This window comes from Betta splendens, chromosome 9 (assembly GCF_900634795.4).
Source record: "Betta splendens chromosome 9, fBetSpl5.4, whole genome shotgun sequence".
NCBI lineage: Eukaryota > Metazoa > Chordata > Actinopteri > Anabantiformes > Osphronemidae > Betta > Betta splendens.
The window spans coordinates 5,412,170-5,434,555 of record NC_040889.2 but is presented as its reverse complement, the minus strand read 5'-3'; the positions used below and the strand labels follow the sequence as shown (position 1 = coordinate 5,434,555).

The 22,386-nt window shown below is 40.6% G+C and overlaps 1 protein-coding gene across 6 annotated transcripts in view; it reads left to right on the top strand.

Moving 5' to 3' along the window:
- Positions 1–22,386, top strand: part of gramd4a (GRAM domain containing 4a) — a 26,918-nt gene extending 4,532 nt beyond the window's left edge. The window contains exons 2-20 of one of the 6 annotated variants that reach the window (XM_041072517.2): positions 186–2,439; positions 2,626–2,746; positions 10,190–10,310; positions 11,415–11,476; positions 13,462–13,600; positions 13,861–13,931; positions 14,454–14,545; positions 14,903–14,994; positions 15,258–15,306; positions 15,400–15,471; positions 15,557–15,600; positions 15,730–15,839; positions 16,258–16,412; positions 16,849–16,866; positions 17,813–17,957; positions 18,170–18,263; positions 18,571–18,661; positions 18,735–18,803; positions 18,923–22,386. In XM_041072517.2, coding sequence (XP_040928451.1) covers positions 2,647–2,746; positions 10,190–10,310; positions 11,415–11,476; positions 13,462–13,600; positions 13,861–13,931; positions 14,454–14,545; positions 14,903–14,994; positions 15,258–15,306; positions 15,400–15,471; positions 15,557–15,600; positions 15,730–15,839; positions 16,258–16,412; positions 16,849–16,866; positions 17,813–17,957; positions 18,170–18,263; positions 18,571–18,661; positions 18,735–18,803; positions 18,923–19,033 — 1,635 coding nt within the window. In that variant the 5' untranslated portion in view covers positions 186–2,439; positions 2,626–2,646 and the 3' untranslated portion in view covers positions 19,034–22,386. Of the gene's footprint in view, positions 1–185; positions 2,440–2,625; positions 2,747–7,353; positions 7,746–10,189; positions 10,311–11,414; positions 11,477–13,461; positions 13,601–13,860; positions 13,932–14,453; positions 14,546–14,902; positions 14,995–15,257; positions 15,307–15,399; positions 15,472–15,556; positions 15,601–15,729; positions 15,840–16,257; positions 16,413–16,848; positions 16,867–17,812; positions 17,958–18,169; positions 18,264–18,570; positions 18,662–18,734; positions 18,804–18,922 lie in introns of those variants that run through there. The other 5 variants (XM_029163917.3, XM_029163920.3, XM_029163922.3 and 2 more) reach the window with 5 other exon arrangements.

Here is a 22,386-nt window from a genome sequence, read left to right as displayed (position 1 = left end):
TATTTAGGATATGCCTGCCTCCCACACATGAAACTGTTTATACTTTTTAAATCTGCAGCTCCCTCCCATCCTTGTGGGAGACTAAAACACCAGTATTGCCGTCATCATCATGCTAATGCATTGATAGGATGATCCTGGGAAGATACCACGAAATTAGTAACTTGATTGTATCATTTCCTCCCCAGGGATCTGTCTCCCTTTCATTTTTCTTCATGTGTTGTCTGTGCATCTTTGGGTATGTTTGGGTTTTCCTGCATCTTATTAAAAGCCTAGGCTGTGATAATGTACGAGTGGTACAAGCTTTACTGTGTGCACAAAATAAAAATTGTTTTTAGAGTAAGTTTCAATAATAATCAGAAATCAATAATGCACCTGATTTTGGGCATGTTCATCCACAAATTCCTCTTTTGGCCACAAGTATTTTTGTGAGCTGGTGTCTGCATGTGCACTGATGTTTGGCTGTGTGAGCACCAGCACAGTGGGAATGCGTTGCCCACATCACGGCAATGATGAGTCACACTCTAAAGCCCCAAAATAGACCATGCATGCAATTTACCCCTGCTGGGACACATACTCGAGGCATGCACTTGTATTTGGCATCCTCAAGCTGCAACTGTTCCGTCTCCTCTTCTCTGCATGGCACCACAAACATTGTAGCCTATCTATACTGCAATCAGCATTATTTCCAACCTCCGTGATCACATCACATGAACTAGGTCCAAACGTCAAACTCATCAGTGCCCTTGGGCTGCAGACAGCATGGACTGAGACTTTTTGACAAACTAGCCTGTGTCATCCATATTAAATAGGTAGAATGTCACCAGGCAGATGGTGTTCAGGCATTGCAGAAGAGACTGCATATGACCTCACTTGCTTCTCTGTACTATTCGTCCCTGATTGATGTTATTTTTTATTTAAAATGAACAATTTTACCATTAATATGCTGGTTACAGGTACTATATATAATAAAAAAAACTCAAACGTAAAGTAAATCTTAATACTTCCCATTTCACATCACAGGCCTTAATCTCACAGTATACAAACCATACTACATATCATAAGCATCATAATATTCATACTACAGCACTGTGGTTGATGCTAATGAGGTGGCTGCTGCTGTCACTGTTGTGATTAATTTGTCTTCATGTGTATGTATGTTTTTGTGCCTTTCATTGTCTGTGAATACGTGTAGGATAATCTTTACTGGTGTTTGTCAGTTTTAGGTCATTTATAATTTCTGCATTTCAAATATGGCAATATTGTACATACACGTCCACTTACAGCAGCTAATTTGAGTTTTTCACAATTTGTGTACAGTATGCACACCATCCTAGATTGTCATTGTGCTAGTAATACTAAAAGGAATTCATTAGACAACAAAAATATTGTGATATTTAACTTCTGCAAAAAGAGATTCTTCTACATAGATCAGCCACATTCACAGGGAAAGAGAGGATTGCAATAATTAATCGGCTGATAATCAGGGTGACGTCAGGCTTTGACCTACTTTCTGTAACCAGGAGGTTCTGTTTGAGAGCTGATGGCTGCATTTAACATGGAAAGGTGTGATTTTGCTATGTGCTGGGCCATGGCCTTATGCTTGGATGTTTTGAAAACACAGACCTGAGAATAATCATAAATGTAGCTGATGTTCATAATCCAGTGAAAACAACGTGTAACCCCTTCCACCATCCTCTCCTTTTATCTCATTTTCCTCTATTTCAACCCTCCTATCTCCTCTTGTCTGCATTTAATTGTCATAACGTTTTTTTTCGCCCCCTCTCTTTCTTTCAGTCAACACTCTTGTTCTGTGACACACTTCTAGAGTAGGCTCTCGTTTGTTTTCTTTGAAGTCTGTCTTTATTCATGGACATTGTTTCCATCTCCGTGTCTCCCCACCTTCCTGTCTTGTTAGACTTTGGCTCCCTTCCAAAGCACATTTTTTCAGGTCACTGTCAGTTTCTCCCTCTCCTCCTCTCTCTTGCGCTCTCCCTTTTACATCGAGCACATCAGCTAAAGACATTGCAGTGTGTCTGTGCAGAAACACTCGTTCCTGTCGATGAGAAGCTGCTGCAGTGCGCGCGTGTGGCAGGGGTCTCTTAAAGAACCCTTGCTTCAGTCGAGCAGTGATGCTCAGCCTGCAGTGTTCATCATTCTGCTAGCATATCCATCTCCACTCTGCTTCTTCTCTCTCCATCATCACTCTTCTCTAATTATTAACACTTCTTCCCTTATTGCTCGCTTCTCTCACCCTGTCGTCATCTTTAAGTTATTGTCATTCATCTTGCCCACATCCACACATGTTGTGTCAGTGTTAGAGCCCTTAGTCAGACGCGTGAGTCATCAGTGTTGCTGTAGTCAGAAGTGGGGGAATCTCCTCTTTTTTTTTCTTTCCTCGTTCTATCTCACTCCAGCTGGACGTGAACTCGCAGAGAAAACGTGAGTCATGCGTGTGTTCAATCCTATAGGATGGTCATGCTTATGCTTCTTTCGTTGTTGCAACATTGTGATACTAAAACGAAATATTCCTTTTTTGTGCTCTGTGTGTCTGTTCATATATGTATGTGTGTATATGTGTTTGTGTGTGTGTGGACCCTTGCGTGTTTGGTCTGCTAAAATGCACAGGCAGGTTCAGGGTCTCCTATAATGGCTGCAACCATCCAGGACTTCCAGAGGTCAGAGTCAGACCGCCTCAATGAAGTCAAAGGTCACCTGGAAATTGCCTTACTGGAGAAACATTTCCTACGTGAGTATGCACACACACAGAGACACATACAAGTTTATTAGAACATTAGAAGCACCTCTTTATATCATGTTCTACTGTAAGACTCCACCACCTACTTTAACCACAACCACACAATAAATATTTTAAAAAATCCCTACACACCAAAGGTCTAATAAATGTTATTGGAAGAAATTAGTTATTGGAATAAATGAGAGTCAAGTACTTCGATATTGGGTAGTTTTTACAATAAAGGGATTGTTCCTTTTTTAATTTAGTTTTCAGATCAGATTGAAAATCATATCCTATTTTAGGCCATGCTCATGCACCACTGTGCATCTAGTAAAGGGCATTTAGATCTCTTAAAGATAAAAAAGGATGGACAATAAAAGGAACAGGTTATAGTCCTTCCATTGCATACATTAACCTATTAGTATGTTGTCTGGATGAGATCTAAATTCTAAGGTTACAGAATAGTGTTGATTCGTAATGTGATGGGCTTTTGGTGTACATTTGAAACATTAGGCTACGTAAGAAATAAGGTCATGCAGAGGCAGAGGACAGATGGTTATCCTGAGTCCACCCACTGATACACTCACACATTCTCAAGCCTGTCTAACCTAGTTTCCAATAAGGAGAACTGCTTGTCCTGTACCACTGCAGCATGTTGACAGTTCTTTGGTTTGTAATGGCCTGTGAAGTCCCTCCATCCCCCATCCGTTCATACTGTGCATGTCTAATAGAAAGAGATTATGTGAAAGAGAATACTGCAGGCTGTGTCCTCTTATAATGTATGAGCCTGTGCTGGATGGGCTAAATTCATTGTCAGACTGTCGGATGCTTACTAGGTGCTAGGTGAGGGTTGTTTCCTTCCTGTTTGACTTTTTCTAGCCTCTGTCTTTTAAAGAGATTGCTGTAGAGCCCTTTTTCTCTCCCCCATGCTAAGCTGCTCTTTCAGATCCTACCTGCCGTCTTCTGATTTTCATTTCTGGATCAGTCAGTTTTTTTTTTTAAACTGCTTTTATCCCCATCCCTTCATCATCAAACGTTTGATTTCACTTTCTCTTCATGCATTCTCTTTGTCAGATGCACCAGACAGATTCAGGATTCTATGAACTAATGCATGTGCATACACACAAACGCAAAAGCGTCTAAAACATCTGTTACAATCGTATGAGCTCAAAGACGTAGGAACAGAAATGTCATATTAGCATCATTGAAGATGGCAGCCACTTGGTGTTGTGTAAGGGACAAATCCACATAAAGTATATGCAACCTTCTGTTGGCGACTGTATACCATTATATATACCATTATTCTCTTTTACTATTAGTGACCGGGTTTTGCATTATTTTGTTTAGTGATTCGGCCCACTACTTGCATTTCCTGTACTTAATGTACTCATTGCACAATATGTGTGATTCTTGTATGTGTTTGTATGTTGTGTTTTGAGAGCGACTGAGTACAGTTACTGTAGTTAGTTAATGCTGATGTGATTAGTGGTGTGGAACAAAAGATTCCTTGAAGTAAGAAGTTATGGGCTTACATGACAGGCTTTTCTAGAGCATAAGCAACATAGAAAAATGCGTAGCATATTGAAAAAAGAGGTGCTCGTTTGTACACTGAAAGCATTGGTTGTAAATGTAGTGTCTGGTTGAAAGGTGAGTTCCTGCTTAATTAAACCTGGGACATGTTAATAAATATAGCTTTTATGACGACGTTCATTGTGTTGGGGAAATGAGAATGTAAGCTATATATTGCATGCCTTGGAATCTGAGAGTTTCAGTCATTTTATAAACTAAATTATTGACTTGGTAATGGTGGTTAGAACCATCTTGTCTCCAAAGGACTAAAAATTGTTATGCAGCTTGCAAAACACATACTTCCAGAAGGAAAAGGCAAGAATGCAGTGTTATGAAATCACAGTGAGGTAAGATTTGTCATTCCAAAGCTTTAACTGGGAGTTTTTGTGCTTGTTTCTCTGATGGTGCGTCAGCATTTAACCCTTCTTGGGTCCCTTTCACACGCAGATTGAGACGAGTGTAGGCGTGCTCTCTCGTTCCATCTCTCTCTGACGTCTTTCTCCCTGCTGCTTAAAATAAAGCTGGGGCCCACGCTGGATGCTAAAACAAACACACTGCTTAAGTATATTGTCTCTTGCCTTCACAGGAGACATGAGTTTCCATTCCAGCTGGCGTGTGGATAGATGCCTTTTTCCTCAGCAGTTGTTGTGATTGACCTGTGCTATTCTCAGAGCACATAATTGGTTAATTTGTAACCGTGTTTCCGGACGTTAAAAGATGCTAAACCAACACACATGTGCAGCGTAGACTTTCTGCTGTGGTGCAGTCGTTTCCTGCTTCCTTCATTATCTCTTTATTGCATTTCCTTCTGTTCCTTCCTCTCATCTGTCTGTGGTTGAATGCAGCAAACAGCATAATTAGTTGCAAACTCAGTTTATGATTGTTGAGGTGTCTGTTTAAATATTCAGACAAATCTAAATTTCGATTTGATCTATGTACCACTTTAGATGCTGTCGAGCCAAAATACTCACACGTAGCATAAACACACCTTCCCCTGGCAGCATGACTACATAGTTGTAGGTCTGTATTCTCAGATTGCACTATGTAAGAGCCCCCCCCTGGCATAATTGGGGTTTATTGGTTTTACCACTACTAGTTCCACTAGCCATGTTTGTGAGTGTCCTCAATAAGATTATGTATTGAAGGTCAGTGCAGGGGGAACAGGCTAGTCTTTGTGCTCCAGAGTGATTGACTGATCGATAGTGTCCTAGAGGCTGTCCTACTTCACACTGGGCAGGGGAGCATACATCAGGGCTATACACAAATGCACAGTGCGCTGCAACACAAACTAAAGTTAATGGATGCAGAGATGAATTGCAATAGGCCTGTAATTCAATGTGTTTATTACCATACCATCTGGTACTCCATAAACCCACAACTACTGGGAAACCATCTAGAACAATAAGTATGTTCCAACGACGTAGAGTATGTCAAACATTCATTAGAAGGTGTTTTATTTCTTTTTTAAATTTATTTTAAAAAAAGTTTGCTACAGTTTATAGTAATCAACTAAAGTACATAGCTAATGTCATATTTTGATGTCATAGTAAGAAAGGTAGAGGTTTTATCAGTGACTCAGCTTTACTCAGATCCCTCCATACAGTATACTTCAGTAAACCATGAGCCATGAACCATGAACCAACACATACAGATTAGTACCAGAACCTTGAACTTATCATTGGATGTTCGGTGCTGCTGCAGATAGTGCCTGGTCTCTGATTAAATATGACCCACCCCCTGTACTGCAGATTGGCAGGGCCTGTAAGCAACACTATTTCTACCAACACCTACCATTTCAGTAAATGCAAAATCATTTGACAGGAGATATCTGAACTGAGAAACTGGGTTCCCCCCTACTCCGATTACAGTAACCAGGTTTCTTTTTTACAGGATGTAACATATCATGTAAGATATCAGCTTACCTGAGACTTTATCAAGATTTCACATAAGAAGCTTTGAAGCATATTCCTATGAAAACGTTTGAATGTATAGATTTACTAATAAAATAGATAGTGTTAATAATAATACTAACTGCTATAAAATTAAATCCTGGGTAACCTTTCTATTGAAGAATGTCTATTTGTAACACCTGTTATCAAAACAAGCGTGCGACTTGTTCATTTAGAGAAATGAAGTACTGTGTTTTAAGATTCTATGTTTTAAGTAGGACTGTGAAGTTTGAGATACAACCACTAAGCAAAAGTAAAAAAAGTGAGTGAAATCTAGGTCAGGGATATTGGGGCCAGAGTAGAAGAAGGCCACTGAAAGGAAACACAAGACAGAAACAAGAAGACGAGACACTGTACAGCTGTTACTTTCTATTTACTCGAGCTACAGCCTAAGCCAAGACAAAACTTGACTAAAGGGCTTTTTAAAACTGTGAATGAATTATCCATATTACAGCACAGAGAAAGAATAGATCAGTATTTTTTTGCCAGTATATATAGATTTTTGTGAAACGCCACTTGTCAATTTATTTATTTTTTTTGTCTAATGGTTTGTTGTTGTTTGTTTTCCTTAGTTTTCTTAAGTATCGTGTTAACATCTGGAGTTGGGCTTGAGGCCACCTTCCTTTGTGTTTAAGTCAACTGTGCTGTGGCAAACGCTGTGGAGAAAATGGGAACAATGAAAGCCTAAAGTGAAGTGACCAGTTCTCCTTTTCCCTGTGTCTGTCTTTCTGTGAACCCCTCCCACCCCCTTTGCCCCCACCATCCGTGAATGAAAGGAGCCATTGTTTCTGGCCTGAATTGAAAAACTCAGTACTTTTCTACTGAGGTTTTACAAAACCTTGCCTGTTTACATAAAAAGGGATTGCTTTTTGTGCATACACTGTAATCAGACACACTCATAGATCCTGTTAACATCTGCAGGCCAGAAAGTGACACAACACATATAGCTGTAATGATAGTTGAATATGCACAATGAGTTTGTTAGTCAAACAGCTCCAGTGTAATCACAAATCCTAAATTCATGGCCCTCTTAGTCTGCTGGTAACCCAGCAAAGCCCCACCTCTCTTTACCTCTGTTGCCCTCCTTCTCCTTTTACCCATAGCCCAGCACACTCATACAGCTTTAGCCACTGACCATCACTCTGTGGGTGGAAGTGTAATGAAATAGTCTCTTTCGTTTTCAGTGACTGATTAGAACCAAGAAGCAAAGTGTTGTCTCTTGATTGGAATATACAGGAAGCAAACATTCCAATGTGCTCTAGGTAGCACAGTCCAGGAACTCAAGGCTGCACTCGGATGACCTGCAGCTGTGGCTCAATCTCAAGACAGACCCAAGGCAGCCACTCTGCCGGCCCGTTCCTGTGCGAGTGTCCCAGGAACAGGCCGACTGCAGAGACGGATGGGCTTGGAAGACTGCACCTTTGACAGCTTTGAGCTGCTTTACAATGGAGCGTTTGATCATTTCAAAAGCCATAAGAGTAACCTCAACCTCAGTAAGTTACAGTTGTTTATTGTTAACTTTAGTGCAACCTTTGAAGTTTCATAGAACTATTTTGTAGTAATCAGACAGAAATGCCTAAATTAAACAGCGCCTAGGACGGTGAGGTTATTCACAAATTGTCTTGAGTGAATTTGCTGAATTATCTCTATCCTGAAAGGTCCATTTTATGTCAGCACAGCGCTTTGAATTCTTCACGCCTTCTGTTCGGTTAATTTTCGTTGTGTTTTAAAAATTCATATGCCTTGTGAGGGATAAAAAGGAAGTCCCTCATATGACAGTCAGTCATGGTGGTTAGAGTACTGTTTGCTCATGCGCTCTCAGCTTTGACCTCAGTTGCATCTGTAGCACACTGAACTGCCATGAGTAAGTTCTTCTCATCCTTTATTAGCAGGTAATATTATATTATTGCTCTGTTTTAGCTTATATTCTCAGAGATTAGAGATTCATTGAAAGCTTGTGTGGGAGAGAAGGTCAGGGCTATTAAAGGTGACATCTCTTGGCATGGCATTTAGATGATCCCTTCTGTGTCACACATAAATGGTCTTGCTACAAATTACAAGGTCTTATAATGACCAAAGGGACCCTGTAATTTGTTAACCTAATATACAGATTTATATATAGAAGACTGCAGTCCCATTTTTAGAGGCAGAAAAAGGCATGTTGACAGTATTATTAATATTCTATCTGGTGTGGAGGGCCTCTGTGAATTGGATAAATGATGGTACACCCTAGCGTTGTCAGACACACATATTGTGTCATGCTGTGCTGTATCACACAGTTTTGGCCCGCTGCTAATGTAGTAATTTGGACTTTTGGTGTTTGGACCGGATGGATTGAAGGAAGCAATCAAGCATTATTATGTAGCATTTTACGAGCAACTTTTGTTGTAAATATTGTGATCTGTCACTCTGTGGGTGGGCCGAATTAATATGAAGGTACTTTCTACTTTCTAGATACGTTCTTTTTCTTCTAGACTTTCTTGTTTATTTCATTGTTCTCCATCTGCTTGAATTTAATTGAATTTGGTAAAAGCCTTTGGTCAACCACGGTTGTTTTTAAATATTAAATTGCATCTGTCTGTTGCCAACACATGCAAAACTATTGTTTTCTGTGTTTTTTGAGTGCTGCAGAAAAACCCACCCTAAGTTAATAATTGTTTTTTTCTTGGTACAGTATGTCCTTTTCACAAGTATTATGCCATGTTAAGTTGTTTATAACAAAAACACACCTACGCACCGTCACTGAATTAGCTGTTTACTGTATGTGATTTACAGTTTGCTATTGCTCCTGGCACAGAGCATCCTAGCCAGTGCTAAGCTGCTTAAACCATAGCAACCTTTGGCCAGCCGTTCACTCTCTCGGTTTCTCACGTACACAAACACAAACTTACACCGTCCGTCTTGTTGACATTTACAAATACTGTACCATGAGCTCATATTTACGTTAGGAGACAGAACGAGTTGGCAGGGAAACATTAGAATTGGCCTTTAAAAAAGGTAAACACTCCCTAACTGCTTTTATAAACCAAATCAGTTATAGAATAGGATGTTGAGCAACCAAATGTGCAGTAGCTAACACTGTGGCTGCAGGAGTTGCTCACAATGATTGTTTTATTAGTGTTAATGGGCAAGAGATGAAAGACCACAGTGAGATATTAGGTGATGAGAAAGAGAAACTGGAAGCTAAATTTTTGCAATTTGACTCCCCTGCTGTGAGTGTGATCCAGTCACCTCGGGGAAAGGAGATAGGGAGTGATACACATCGTCACTGGCAACGCGTTCTCCTGCTTTTATATATAGTTTTCACTTTCAGACAGAAGAATTAAGTTACAGTTGTTTCAACCTCATGTTTTAGGGTGAACAGATATGGATTCTATTGGTCAGTACTGTTAGTTTTGCAATACAAGAACACTTTAATAGTTTAGTTGGATTTTGTTGAAGAGGAATGATTTCTGTGGCCGATTTCTGCTGTTTAATATCTATTTATGTAGGCACTTGATTCACCTGGGTCTCTGTGCATGTGCACAGTCTCGTTGCCCATGTTTCTTCAATATTCATGTCTCTTTTTAGTCGGGAACAATAGACTGAGAGGAAACACTGCTGATGCTCCAATTCAGGCTTTGAAAACACTGATACCTGAAACCACCTAAAGCTAGCAGATGACTGATGGTGGGGGTGAGTGGGAGGGACAGCTGAAGGTGAAGGACATTATACATATTCTGTATGACAAATTCCACATTAAGTTTGGTTTATCTTGTAGCATGTTTATCAAAGGAAAACATGATTGCCAACTTACAATCTTCCTTTGATGCTACTGTACAAGTCTTTTATACCACATTCTTCTCTTAAAGTATATGTGTTGGTGGGATGAAGAGTTATTTTCACGTATACTGTAGACAGAGATCTAATCATTTATTGTGTTTGTTGTGTTTTGCAGAGGAGGAGCTGAGGAAGCTGCGGGAAGAGACCAATGTGGATTTCCTGCGGCAGGAGCTGGAACGTGAGCGAAGCAGGAGGATAGACCTGGAGCAAAAGATGAATGACGTGCTCAAGTCTAGGTAAGACAGGAGACAGACAGTGAGAGACAATCAGGTTGGCGACAGGAAATGTGTAATATGCAAAGTGTGAGGTAATACTTACACACACACCATTGCTGTGTGTGTGTGTGTGTGTGTGTGTGTGTGTGTGTGTGTGTGTGTGTGTGTGTGTGTGTGTGTGTGTGTGTGTGTGTGTGTGTGTGTGTGTGTGGTACACCAGTACCAAGGTTAAAATTAGAAATGTCAGCAGCTTGCTGGGCGGGGAAATCCTTGAGGAGGAGGCGTGTATGTTTTGTGGCAAATGGTAGGATGGAAAAACCAGAAGTCATGCGCCAGTCTGTGTTGCCAAATGCATGCTGCGACACAGGAGCTATGCTGGTGTCAGGAAAAAGCCCATCTCGCTTGGCACGGGCTGAGCCACTAAACCCAGGGTGTACAACGCGTGTGATCAGATGATGCTCCTGTGTCTGCCAGGGGGAAATTCCACTAGTGCTCTCCAAATGATTACATCTAGGGAAACACAGTGTTAAGACTGTCAGGGACAGTTCAGGGTTTCATAAGAGATCCACTAATGTGCCTGGAAGTTTCACACAGATAATCCTTTGTGAGAAGTGTCTGGAAAGTGCACCTGAGAACAGAAGATGGTAAATACTTCTGCTGTGACTTCCTATCTTCTATATCCTAAACAGTTTGTATGACACATAGTTTCTCGGTAAAGATAATTCTAAGACAAATATTAATAAATTGTAAAAGAATATTAATTAATCTGAGACTGACATTATTTAGTCCTTTTAAATTATACTATGTACACTCCCAGTTACAGATGGGTTAAGTAATAAGCTCGGTTTATGTGTATGGTATGTTAACTTACAGCTTGTTGGCGTGACCAGACACTCCCAACAATAAGCACACACTTTCACACATTGTAGGTCTATTTTCATGTTACATGTATATCAGATATACAGAGAAAGTAACTAAAATGTCTTCTCATTCTGTCGTCATAACTCTTGACCGTTGTTATCCGTTGAACTTTTTTAGTCATGTCTGCATTGGGACAATAGAGAAGTGAGACACTTGACAAATACCCCCCAACCCACTTTCTCTTCTCCATTTTTTCCCACTCAGGTTGGAGGACTCTCCGCCGCAACCTCCCCGAAAACAGCAATCCCCATCAAACAATGGAACAGGTGAGCCTCCAGAGGAAAGTTGAGAAAAAAGGTGCGAGGTTAAGGGCAGTGCAGGGGTACATACTGGAATTGAGTAGAGAAGGAAACTACTGCATGACATCCTCTGAGTGTGGGAGCAAATCAAGTGTTTGCACATGAGGGTGTGGGATGTGTGCAGCAGAGTGTCTGGTAAGAACAGAGTGTTTTAAATTGTTTTGGGGTTATTCTAGGTCAAATACTGTAGCAGCGTGTAATGAAAACACAAAAATACACAGGCTGATTTCTGATACGCAGTTACTTTCATCAATATTAGGCAAGCAACATATTAACAGACTTTATTCAGGTTAATTGCTTTTATTTATAATATAATATTGTTGTTTCTAATATTGTCTTAAAGGGAAGTCATTGCAGCAATAGTCAGACAGACTTTTTCTGAGCCAGTGGAGAGTGGACCTGCTTTTGTATGCGAGTGATTTTAGAAAGAAATGGTGGACGAGACAGAGAGGCTAATTTTGGAAAATGGGTTATGATTGTAGATCACTTCATCTAGGGCAGACATGCCTGAACTTTAACTGCTATTGGATGGGTGTGGTGTGTGTGGGGGGGTATTCTGTTTTTTCTAGATGGATTAAAAGTAAGTGTAAGTATTTGAGATTGTTTCTGTGAATGTGAGCCTGCGAGCCTGTGTTTATCAGATTAGGGAAATTTGATTGAGCAGCATATATTGGCAGTCATTCAGTCATGTTGCCTAACACAAGTCAATTAGTGCACATTTAGCAGTTCCAGGACCTGTGAATTGTGAACTCTGCTAAGGGGCTCATCAGCATTAGGAACTTACTATATGTTAATTTTGTCTCTCAGTTACTGTTAAAGCTTTTCTTTCTCTTTAGTTTACATTGATAATGTTGATACAGTTACTAGGAATTTGGTAACATGATATTTACAGTTGCTGCCAGATTCCTTTACTTTATTCTATACTATACTATAAAAAAGGCTGATGATTATTTTGATAATCAATTAATCTGTCGACTATTTTATCGATTAATTGATTAATTAAATTTAAAAAAATTGAACTATTATTTGATATTTTGCTTATTAGAAATCCCTTATGAGGGTTTTTTAACTAAATTTTGATTTTGACTCTAAATACCAAACAAAATCCAGCCTTTGAATAATAAAATTTCAATATTCAAAATATACAAATAAACAAATTGTAAGATATATATAAATAAACAAAAATAAATAAACAAAGCAAGCATCTCTATGCTCTATTGTTCCAATGTGAAGATCTGCAGCAGCTCCATTTAACCTGACCAGACACTGGCTGTAAAAGCAACAGTGACAACCACTAAAATCCATGTTGTCATATTTTAATGCTGCTGTTACATTTAGTGTCTGCACCGTTTAAGTTGCGCTGTTCTGTGGTGGTGCCGTTCATCACTGAATAGCGAACAAGACAATTGCGCAGCCGCTGACGCTCGCGACGGAAGAGATTAAGAAACAAAGTAACTTTGAACACAGTGGCACTTAATGAAGAGTCTTCACGTGATGATAAACAGAGTGTGTTACTGCTACTACATCAGGGACACCAGTGTTTCATTCTTACATTCTCCTGTGTTGCTGTAGTATTTACACACCACCAGATGAACTTTGTATGACTTGCAGGTTAACATTGTCTTTGTTTAACATTTAATGCTCATATGAAGAAATTAGGGTGCAGCCTTTCTCCTGCTGCCGCTTGGTTTGTTTTCTCCGGCATTTTGCCAGTGGCTGTGTTATTTTTGCCGTCATGCTGCATCGTAAAATGAGCAGCGCAAGTAATCGATAACAGCAAATCGTTATCGATCAATTTCCATCATTGACTATTATAGATTTGTCGATTTGTTGTTGCAGCCCTACTATGAACTAACTTCTGCAGTGATTTGGACATTTACCCCTGTAGTTATTAGGCTTACAGTTCATGCTGACATCAACCTGTTGCATCTGTCTCTGTCTCTTTTCTACAGCTGAGAAACAGCAGAAGGAGGTGTGGAGTTCTCGGCTGCAGAAGTGGCTCTATGAGCGCTTTGGGGTTTACATCGAAGACTTCCGCTTCCAGCCAGAGGAGAGCACCGTGGAGGCTGAGGAACCGCTAAGTGCTAAAAGGTGGGAGCTGCTACACAACAGAAACTGATGTCAGACAGCTGTAGGTTGCTGACAGTACAAGGTTGTGCATACATCACTGTATATACCTTAACTGCACAGTTGCAGCATGTTGATTGTTAGAATAAATTTTTCAGATTAATTTTTTTAGTCTTCCCTTTGCTTATCTGTTTAGTGAGTCATGGTTAGCTGATGAAGGCCAAGGTTTCACCACCTCCTCTCTCACTGACACTTTTCTGTGTTTTTGTATGTTTATATGTTAGCGTCTATGTGTGTTCTGACCTTCAGTTTTTGTGCCTTAAATCCAGGTTGACAGAAAACATGAGGCGACTCAGTGAGTAGTCCAGACACACACAAACAAATTTCTATATGCTATACTATAATGAAGCCAATAAGAACATTAACATTGCTTAACAGCATTATGCAGTGCTACTATATTGAAGTGTCAGCTTATGGATAGTAATCCAAACCTTAACAGTACCTATCAGTGAATATATTGGAGCCTTGGGCTTGGCCTTACAGTCTAGGTAAAGCGATAGGAATGTGTTCTGAGTTGTCACACCACAGGAAATTGCAGGAGAGATTTGAAAAACCTTTGTCCTCCTGCTACTCCAGGCAGTTCTCTACCATCTGGGTTTATGTTAGTTCAGTGGCTTTCTTATTCTTACTCTTGTTATAAACACAATGACACACACAATGATATTGCCTTTAGTTCAATGCTACAATGTGTTTATAATCATATCAGTGCTTTTAATTAGACTTGAATGAAACAAATTCTTGTATTCAAAAGTATTTGTACCTTTTCATCTTTTAAATAGAGATAAAACATGACTATATCCCTCTATCGTTGTTTTAGAGAGAGGAGCCAGACCTGTCACCAACTTTTTAAGGAACCTCTCGGCCTTATCAAATTGGCACTCTGTCTACACCTCAGCTATTGCCTTCATTGTGAGTGTATACTTACTATTGCTTATACTGTAATTTCTCTATTACTTTTATTTCTGTTTGAGCTTTATAAACTTACAAAATATTATTTTTTCATTTATTTTGAAAACGGGAGGGCTGTACATTTACTTTGAGCCCTCTTTGATCCTACACAATGAAATTAAATATATGTGCTATATAAAAAATCTTTACATCTGTTAATGGGTTGAAGTACAGGTATTGACTCAGACTAATTGTAACATGTCCTCTAGTTAATTAAATGCACATTGTTATGAATGGAAATTTTGATAATTCCTGAAGGAATCAGAGCAAAGCATCATGGTAACTGTTGCCTGCTGACCTGTTCCTTTATGCTTCCAGATCTATATGAATGCTGCTTGGCATGGCTGGGCCATTCCCATGTTCCTCTTCCTGGCTATCCTTCGCTTGTCCTTAAATTACCTCATCGCCAGGTAAAAATATTGTTACCATATATTTCTGACATAAATGTGGTTAAAACCAGTTAAAAAAAGTAGTTGGTGTGAAATTGTGTTACATGCCTTTACCATCTTTGGCACATACATACACATTGTACACAATGTCATGCCATGTGGCCACACAGCAATGTTTTAAAAAAATGACCATATCTTAGAAATGTGTAGAGCTTTAAAAAGTTTGTTAGCCCAAGTTATTAAAGAAAAATATACAGAATTCACAAGTTGTTGCCATTTTACAGAGGTTGGAGAATCCAGTGGAGCATTGTGCCTGAGGTTTCTGAACCCATGGTAAGAGGACTGTCTGCTCTCTGTTTCTGTGTAATAGAAGGAAATCTAAAATGTCTAAACTATACTTGTCTTTCTGAACGTTTGTTTACACAGGAACCTCCGAAGGAAGACTTGACTGTGTCTGAGAAGTTTCAGCTTGTACTTGACGTAGCACAAAAAGCCCAGGTACGACGCGTATCTCACTTCCTCTCATGTCACAGTACAAAGATGGAACCGTGTTGATTCATGGTTTGAGTTTCTGTCTTTGCAGAACCTTTTTGGTAAGATGGCAGATGTTTTGGAGAAGATAAAGAAGTAGGTTTCTCTATTTACTAATATACTATACTATAATAAAGCATATGGTATAAGTTTGTGATATAAGTATTTGACTTAATATTTTCCCTTTTCTTTGTTTGTGTGTGTTTCTGTACATTTGCATGTCAGCCTCTTCATGTGGGTGCAGCCAGAGAGCACACGGAAACTTTACATCTGCTTATGGGTGACTTTCATCACCTCTTGCGTCATGCCATATAAACTAATGGGCTTCATGATCGGTGAGATATGCACTCACACACACTCACACAAAGCTTCTTTATCTATCTGACACACCGTATTTAAATGGATGCAAATCACTTGTATGCGACTCCACCTCACAAACCCCCACGCAGAGTCAAAAACATTTGTACAACACATTAACTGTCCCCCCTGTGCTTGTGAGGGACAGTTGCAGGCTACTGTGCATAATTAATTAATTAGCTAATATTAGTTACAGCTAAACAAATTAAGTACAGTGGGTTTTTATTTTACTAGTAGATGCTTTGAGCAAGCTACTGTAGTTATGGATGCAAAATAGAAAAAGCTGTGATTTGTGATGGAGTCTGACTGAAATCTGGAGAATGATCTTCAAAACATTACTGGCCAAGTTGTTGTTTAAATCCTTGAATAGCAGCTTTTTCCTGTTTTTCTCTGTAGGGCTATATGCTGGTATCAAATTCTTCATCATAGACTTCATGTTCAAGAGTTGTCCGAAGCTCAGAGACAAGTACGACACACCCTACATTGTGTGGAACAGCCTTCCCACTGATCCTCAGCTCAAAGAGAGGACCAATGCCACTGTGTCACGGCGGGTAAGGAGGATCAAACACACCCATGCACACACTCGCACAACTTTGTTTCTAATCACACAGCAAAATATTTTCCGACACAACATAAGGTCTTGTGTTACACCTACACTTGATAATGTCGCGTTAGGGTGGCAGTGCTCAGAGATGATCTTTAGCTGCAGAGCAGGTTCAGTCTTTGATGTTGGCAAGAAGCCACCTACTGAAGTGTCAGTCTACCTCCCACCACTGACCCCTGTGGTGGAGCCAAGAGAGATCAATAAAGTATAAAAATATCATCTGCCCTGTCAATAATACATTAAATGGTGACTGCCATCATGTCCTATCACTGGATGTGGATGCCGCAGAGGTTCTGAGTATGTTGGTTTAGGTACGTCTGTGTCTGTCTGTGTCCTTGCCTTGGCCTCAGTCACAGGAGTACTCTGTCATTTCTCTCTCTCAGCTCTCTGGCATTGAGAAGGTAGGGACTCTGGTGTGTCTCCCTTTGGTTCCTCTACTGTGCCTGGGTGTGCAACCAGCTCACCTCAAAGCGTGTGTGTTTGTGTGTGCGACCTGTGACACACCTTGAGCCCGGCTGTCAGTGACAGAATGGATCAAAATATCAGACTAGTCCATGACCTACAGCTTCGTAATGGATATAACAGCCATCTTTTTAAATATTGCAGTAGCAGCTTTCTGTCTGTGTTTCTGGCATTTTTGATTCACTGACATAGATGCTCTGTGAGAGCTACTGTAATGTGGTTATTGAGTAGGTACATGCTGTAGGACATCCCCGTGACCTGTGTAATTTCATATTAGGTCATTGAATTCCCTGCATCCCCCACTATGTAGTTATTAACCCTAAAAAGTGTGTGCTTCTTGAAGTTCAAATGCTGTTGCTTCATAAGCTGAGCTTATTTAACAGTCTAAAAAAAATAATTTTAATGACTTGACAGTAAAGAGTAAAGGGTACAACTGTGTATACATACATATACAGTATTTATATACTGTATATTTCATACTGTAATTCAAGTGACCTGCCAGCTGCCTTTATTGTTACAGTATACTGTATATACTTCTCGAATGAGTGCCTCACTCTGCTTTGCATGTCACATCTAATTCAAACACGTGTCCATAACAACTTGAAGTACATAATGCAGCAGTAGAAATGAGCTTTTTGAAGTATGACCACTTGTTCCCAAAACTACGAAGGTGTGAGTGCAGTTTCATATTATGCAGAGATACTTGATTGAAAATGTTTCTTCTCTCATCATCACAATCTTCCCTTCCTTTCTTGCATGCCCTTTTTCATTCCTTCATGGCCATTTTCTTTTCACTTCCATCTTCTTCCGTCATCCTGTGCGTTTTTCTTCCTCCTTCACCCGACCCCCTTCCCTGTGTGCCACTCTTCCTTATTGTCTCTCCAGGTTCAGCCGGTGGTCTCTCGCAGCAGCCTCGCTACCATCCCTTGTGGAGTGAGTCGAGAGGATGAGGCTGGTCGCTCCCACAGCTCCAAGAAGGGGGCTTTTCATGAAATCTTTAACCTGCCGGAGTCAGAGCGCCCTCTGGCGGGTGAGGATACCTACTGCATCTGTATTGACTAACACCAAATATTCTAAATGTTAGCCTATTTTTTTTTTAGCCTGAGCTGGGTTTTTACACGAAGAATACATGTAATTCCTTAAATTATCAGAAAAGCAATGTCTAGTTCCTAAGCAGGATTTTTTTTCGTCACTGAAAAAAAAAACAAAGTTTGCAGGGTTGTTTGTCCTGTGTGTTCTTAGTGTGCGAAAACGGCTGGAGGTGTTGCTTAATAAACAGAGACCGGAAAATGCCCACAGACTACATCAGGAACGGCATGCTTTACGTCACAGAGAAGTAAGTGGGCTACGTTCCCTCATGAGGTCAACTTTAGACAGTTAAACTTGTGACCACATGATTTATAAAACATCAAAGCAGAGAGTTTTGTGTTAGTAAAGCGTTTTCAGAGTGCTGCTCCTATAGAGCCTCCTCTTTCCTCTCCTGTCGCAGTGTCAGTCAGCCAGCAGTGGATCAAGTAGGACAGGCCTCCTCTGGAGAATATCTCTGATCTTTAGATATTTGACTGACAAGAAGTCTGTTCAGGTTTTTGTCTGTTTGACTGGCGCAGTTGTTCAGCGTAAGCTTTGTCCTCTCTCTCTGTCAGTTACCTATGCTTTGAGAGCTCCAGCTCCAGATCCAGCTCCTCAAAGAAGAATAAAACAATCAAGCTGGTGGACATCACGGACATACAAAAAGTAATCAGTGTTCAATAATGTATAGACTGATAAAGTAAACACCCTTGCTGATTCTTATGTTTTTCTTTTCCAGTACAAAGTGCTGTCAGTCCTTCCAGGAAGTGGGATGGGCATTTCCATAGCCACTCCTTCCACTCAGAAGGTGTAGTATTTCCCCACATATAACCAGTAGCGCCAGTACTCTTAGCCCAAACCAAACTGTGTACCACTTGCCTTATACATTCTGCGTGACATGCTCTAATTGCTGTCTGTCTCCTGCAGCCATTGGTGTTTGGTGCCATGATCCACAGAGACGAGGCCTTTGAGGCCATCTTCACACAATACATGAAGATCATGACCACCTCAAAACCCCCGGCCAGCGCAGAGCTCTAAGCAGCCTACATGTCGGCAGCACATCTCCACAATGGGGCTTCACAGCCTCCTGAGTTGCAACCAGACTGGAAGACACTTAGACACATTCATCCGCTCTGTGACATCCGCCTCCTCCTCCTCAGTGATGAGCATCGGCTTCATCATCAGTGGTCGTCAGCCAGCTTCGATTGGTGGATTTCCATTTGGTTGTCAGAGGGTGTGTGTGTGTGCCAACTACACATGTAGTACGGATTTAGTCACACACTGGACATAACGGACACAATCCACCAATGGGTTCTGTGAGGAGTGAGCGTCAGCGTAATTTTTATCAATCGGCAGTGGACTGGTGAGGGGCTGGATCTCCCCTCCTGACTGGTTTCTATGTTTGGGTCCGAGTGTGTGGGCAGAAAGCTCTTAAGCTCTTACATTGAGTCAAGTGGCTCTGTTTTTCTCTTTATCCTCATTCAGTGGTTTACTGTGGTAGGATGTAAAACACACACATATTATAAAGGTAACTAGAAAACACATCTTTGAACTGCCAGAGATTTAAGTTTAGATTGATGATCAGTGCAAAAACTGCTATTTAGGCTTGAACCTGATTGGTGCCTGATTGGCAAAGCCCAACACAGTTCTAGCTACATTCACATGTGATTGTTTTTTTAATGGGTATTAGCTGTGAAAAGTCAGGTCAACATTTAACTGACAGAGCCTTTGTTAGTCACAGTCGAACTTCAGTTATTTTATTTCTTTTGCTCTTGTTTCTAGACACATTTCAGCAGCGATGCTTGTTTTAGTAATATCTGTCAAATACAGTATGTGTGCTGCGTTTAGCATCCACCTCCGTGTTTGTGTAGTGTAGTGAACAGTTTCTTCAAAAATGCCTTTTTAAAAAAACAAACAAACATCTTTTGCTGTCTTTGTAACAAAAGCGGCCTTTGGGATGATTTCCTGAAGCTGCTGATCGTGTCCCAAGATGAGAGCACAACACTGACTTCAATGTAGACGTGGCACTGAGGGAAACGTGGCCTTCCAAGATTTCAAGGCACAGTTTGTACTTGTATAGCGAGATTTAGTTTTTTTTGTCTCCCTGCACTTTATCACAACCTTAACTGGAGTTCCTGCCATCATCGTTGCAGTGAACAGACGTGCTAATGCTCATCACGTCAGCTGGAAAACAAAACATGGTCAGTGTTTGCAGATTCAAAAAGTTCTCGTCCTGGTGTATTGAATTCTTGAGCCCAGGCCGTGTCCTTCTAGTGCAGGCTGTATTAACTACTCACCGGGACGAAGTCACTCTGAGCCAGACCGCTTTCAAACTGACCGTAGCAGAAAAAGGTAATTTAACTTGAAAATGAAAGGACTGGCAGGCTACTTTAAAGCCGAGTCGTATTTAGGTTGTTTAAATTCAGTCCTGGAATCTCTTTCCATCCAAACACCAGGATTATGAGCTTTAGGTGCACCTGAGTATGTAGTATAGTTTCTTGTTTTACTGCCACAGTGAGAGGATGTCTGGGTGCTTCGCTACATGTACAGTAGGCTTTTTTTACGGCTAAAGGCCTGCGCTGATTAGAATATTTCACCTTTGCTTTATTTGAAAACCTCTTTCACAAGAACAAAGCTGGTCTTTATTCTTGCAAAATGTAGAGATATAATGCCAAACTGCACCACACTTTAAGTGTTTGTGTGTCGTGTGACATAAATGAGGTCAGGGTGGAGGACTGGAGCTCATGATGTGTCTGTAGATTTGAGTAGGAGACAGACTCAGCAGCACAAGCTCACGTCTCCCTGTAGAGCTGACTAAACACTGATAAGAGCTTTCACTCGCAGGACACTGTGTAGTTTAGCCGTCATTAATCACACCTGCGTCATCATTCCTGATGGAAAACAAAGGATTATTATTTTTTTTATATTAACATTACGTGTCCTCGGACTGAACTTGTCAAGGGTTCTCCTCAAAGTCTCTGTGAGCTTTTGTCATCGTTATCATTTCAAATCAGCTGGACTGGATATGAAGTTGCCTCAGATGCAATGGACCAGTTCAGACAATCATTGTAAGGTGTAGTTCGAGCCGACAAATGGTGGATATTTAATTAGAGGTGGTGAAGTCTGCAGCCTGTTAATAACAGGCTTCCTTCCCAGACATGGATTACTATTTTTTTTAGACTGGTGAGAGCTGATCCATGAATGGGTGAAGCCTTGTGGATCCTGGAGCAGGTCTGTGAAGTCACTGGCACTGTCTTATTTGTTTTTCCTTTTACAGCTTGTACCTGAAGCCTTTTCTAATCTGATAACCCTAAAAATCTGCTCTTGGAGGGGGAGGGGGTCTTTGGGACCCAGGCTGCACTCATAAAGCACAGAATGTATCATGTTCTAAATGTCTAGGATTTAGTTTTCTTTTTGCCAAATCTTTAGTTTTCTCTCTGCCACATTCTGCCTACGCTCATGTTTACAGAAGGTTGTATAAATGATTTGGTTTGTTTCATTTACCCAGTTTGAATTCCTTTGACTCTGGAGTTATGAAGACTGGACTGAATCTGTGTCACTGCTCTCATTGGCTGCTCACCACTCGCGCGGCCGCCTCTGCTCACCATTAACCGACAGCAAATCATCGTGACGACAGCAGTATTTGAAACCTCACAGCATGTGAATTGTCGTATCCAGCATCACAGTACTTGGTTACAGTGTAGTGTCCATTTGCAGTAAAACACCAGACTCGTAGAGCAGAGATGGTCACGGTGGACTGTGGTGGCGACGTCACTGTTTTTGTATGTGAATGCCCCAAACTGCTGGAATATTGAAGGGGAAGGACTCACCTGAGGGTTTAACTGCTGCGATAACAACTGGTCAAAAGCAGTGGCGTCGTCCTTCCCCGTCCCCTCCACTGAGGCTGGCCCTGCTCCTGTATTAAATATGTGGTTCCTCTAACTGTGTGTACATGTCAATCACTTCTTGTTTTCTAAGTGATAACTGTACCGGGGTCCTGTCTCATTTTGGACAATTTATCATGTAACTGTCTCAAGGCTGCAAACAGCCATAATGTGACAGAGAAGCTGAGGGGAGTTTAAAAGGTTAAATAACGAAATGTCAAAGAGTCAGTCCTGTTTTATGGACTGAGACAGTACTTCTGTGCAGTACAGGCAGTGAACTTCAAAACAAAGCCCAAGTGTTACCTTGGAGACACCGCAGTCATTAAATGAGTGGTTAAATTTTTCTTTGTGACAGCTGATTTTTTTTTCTTTGTCAGATGAATTTGTATACAAATCATTGAAATGTACAGTGAAGAAAATAAAACCACTGAGTTTTTAAAAGACGTGTTTATTGTAAAGGATATTGTGATGTACATTTTTTTAATTTAAGTAAATGACTTTAAGGTA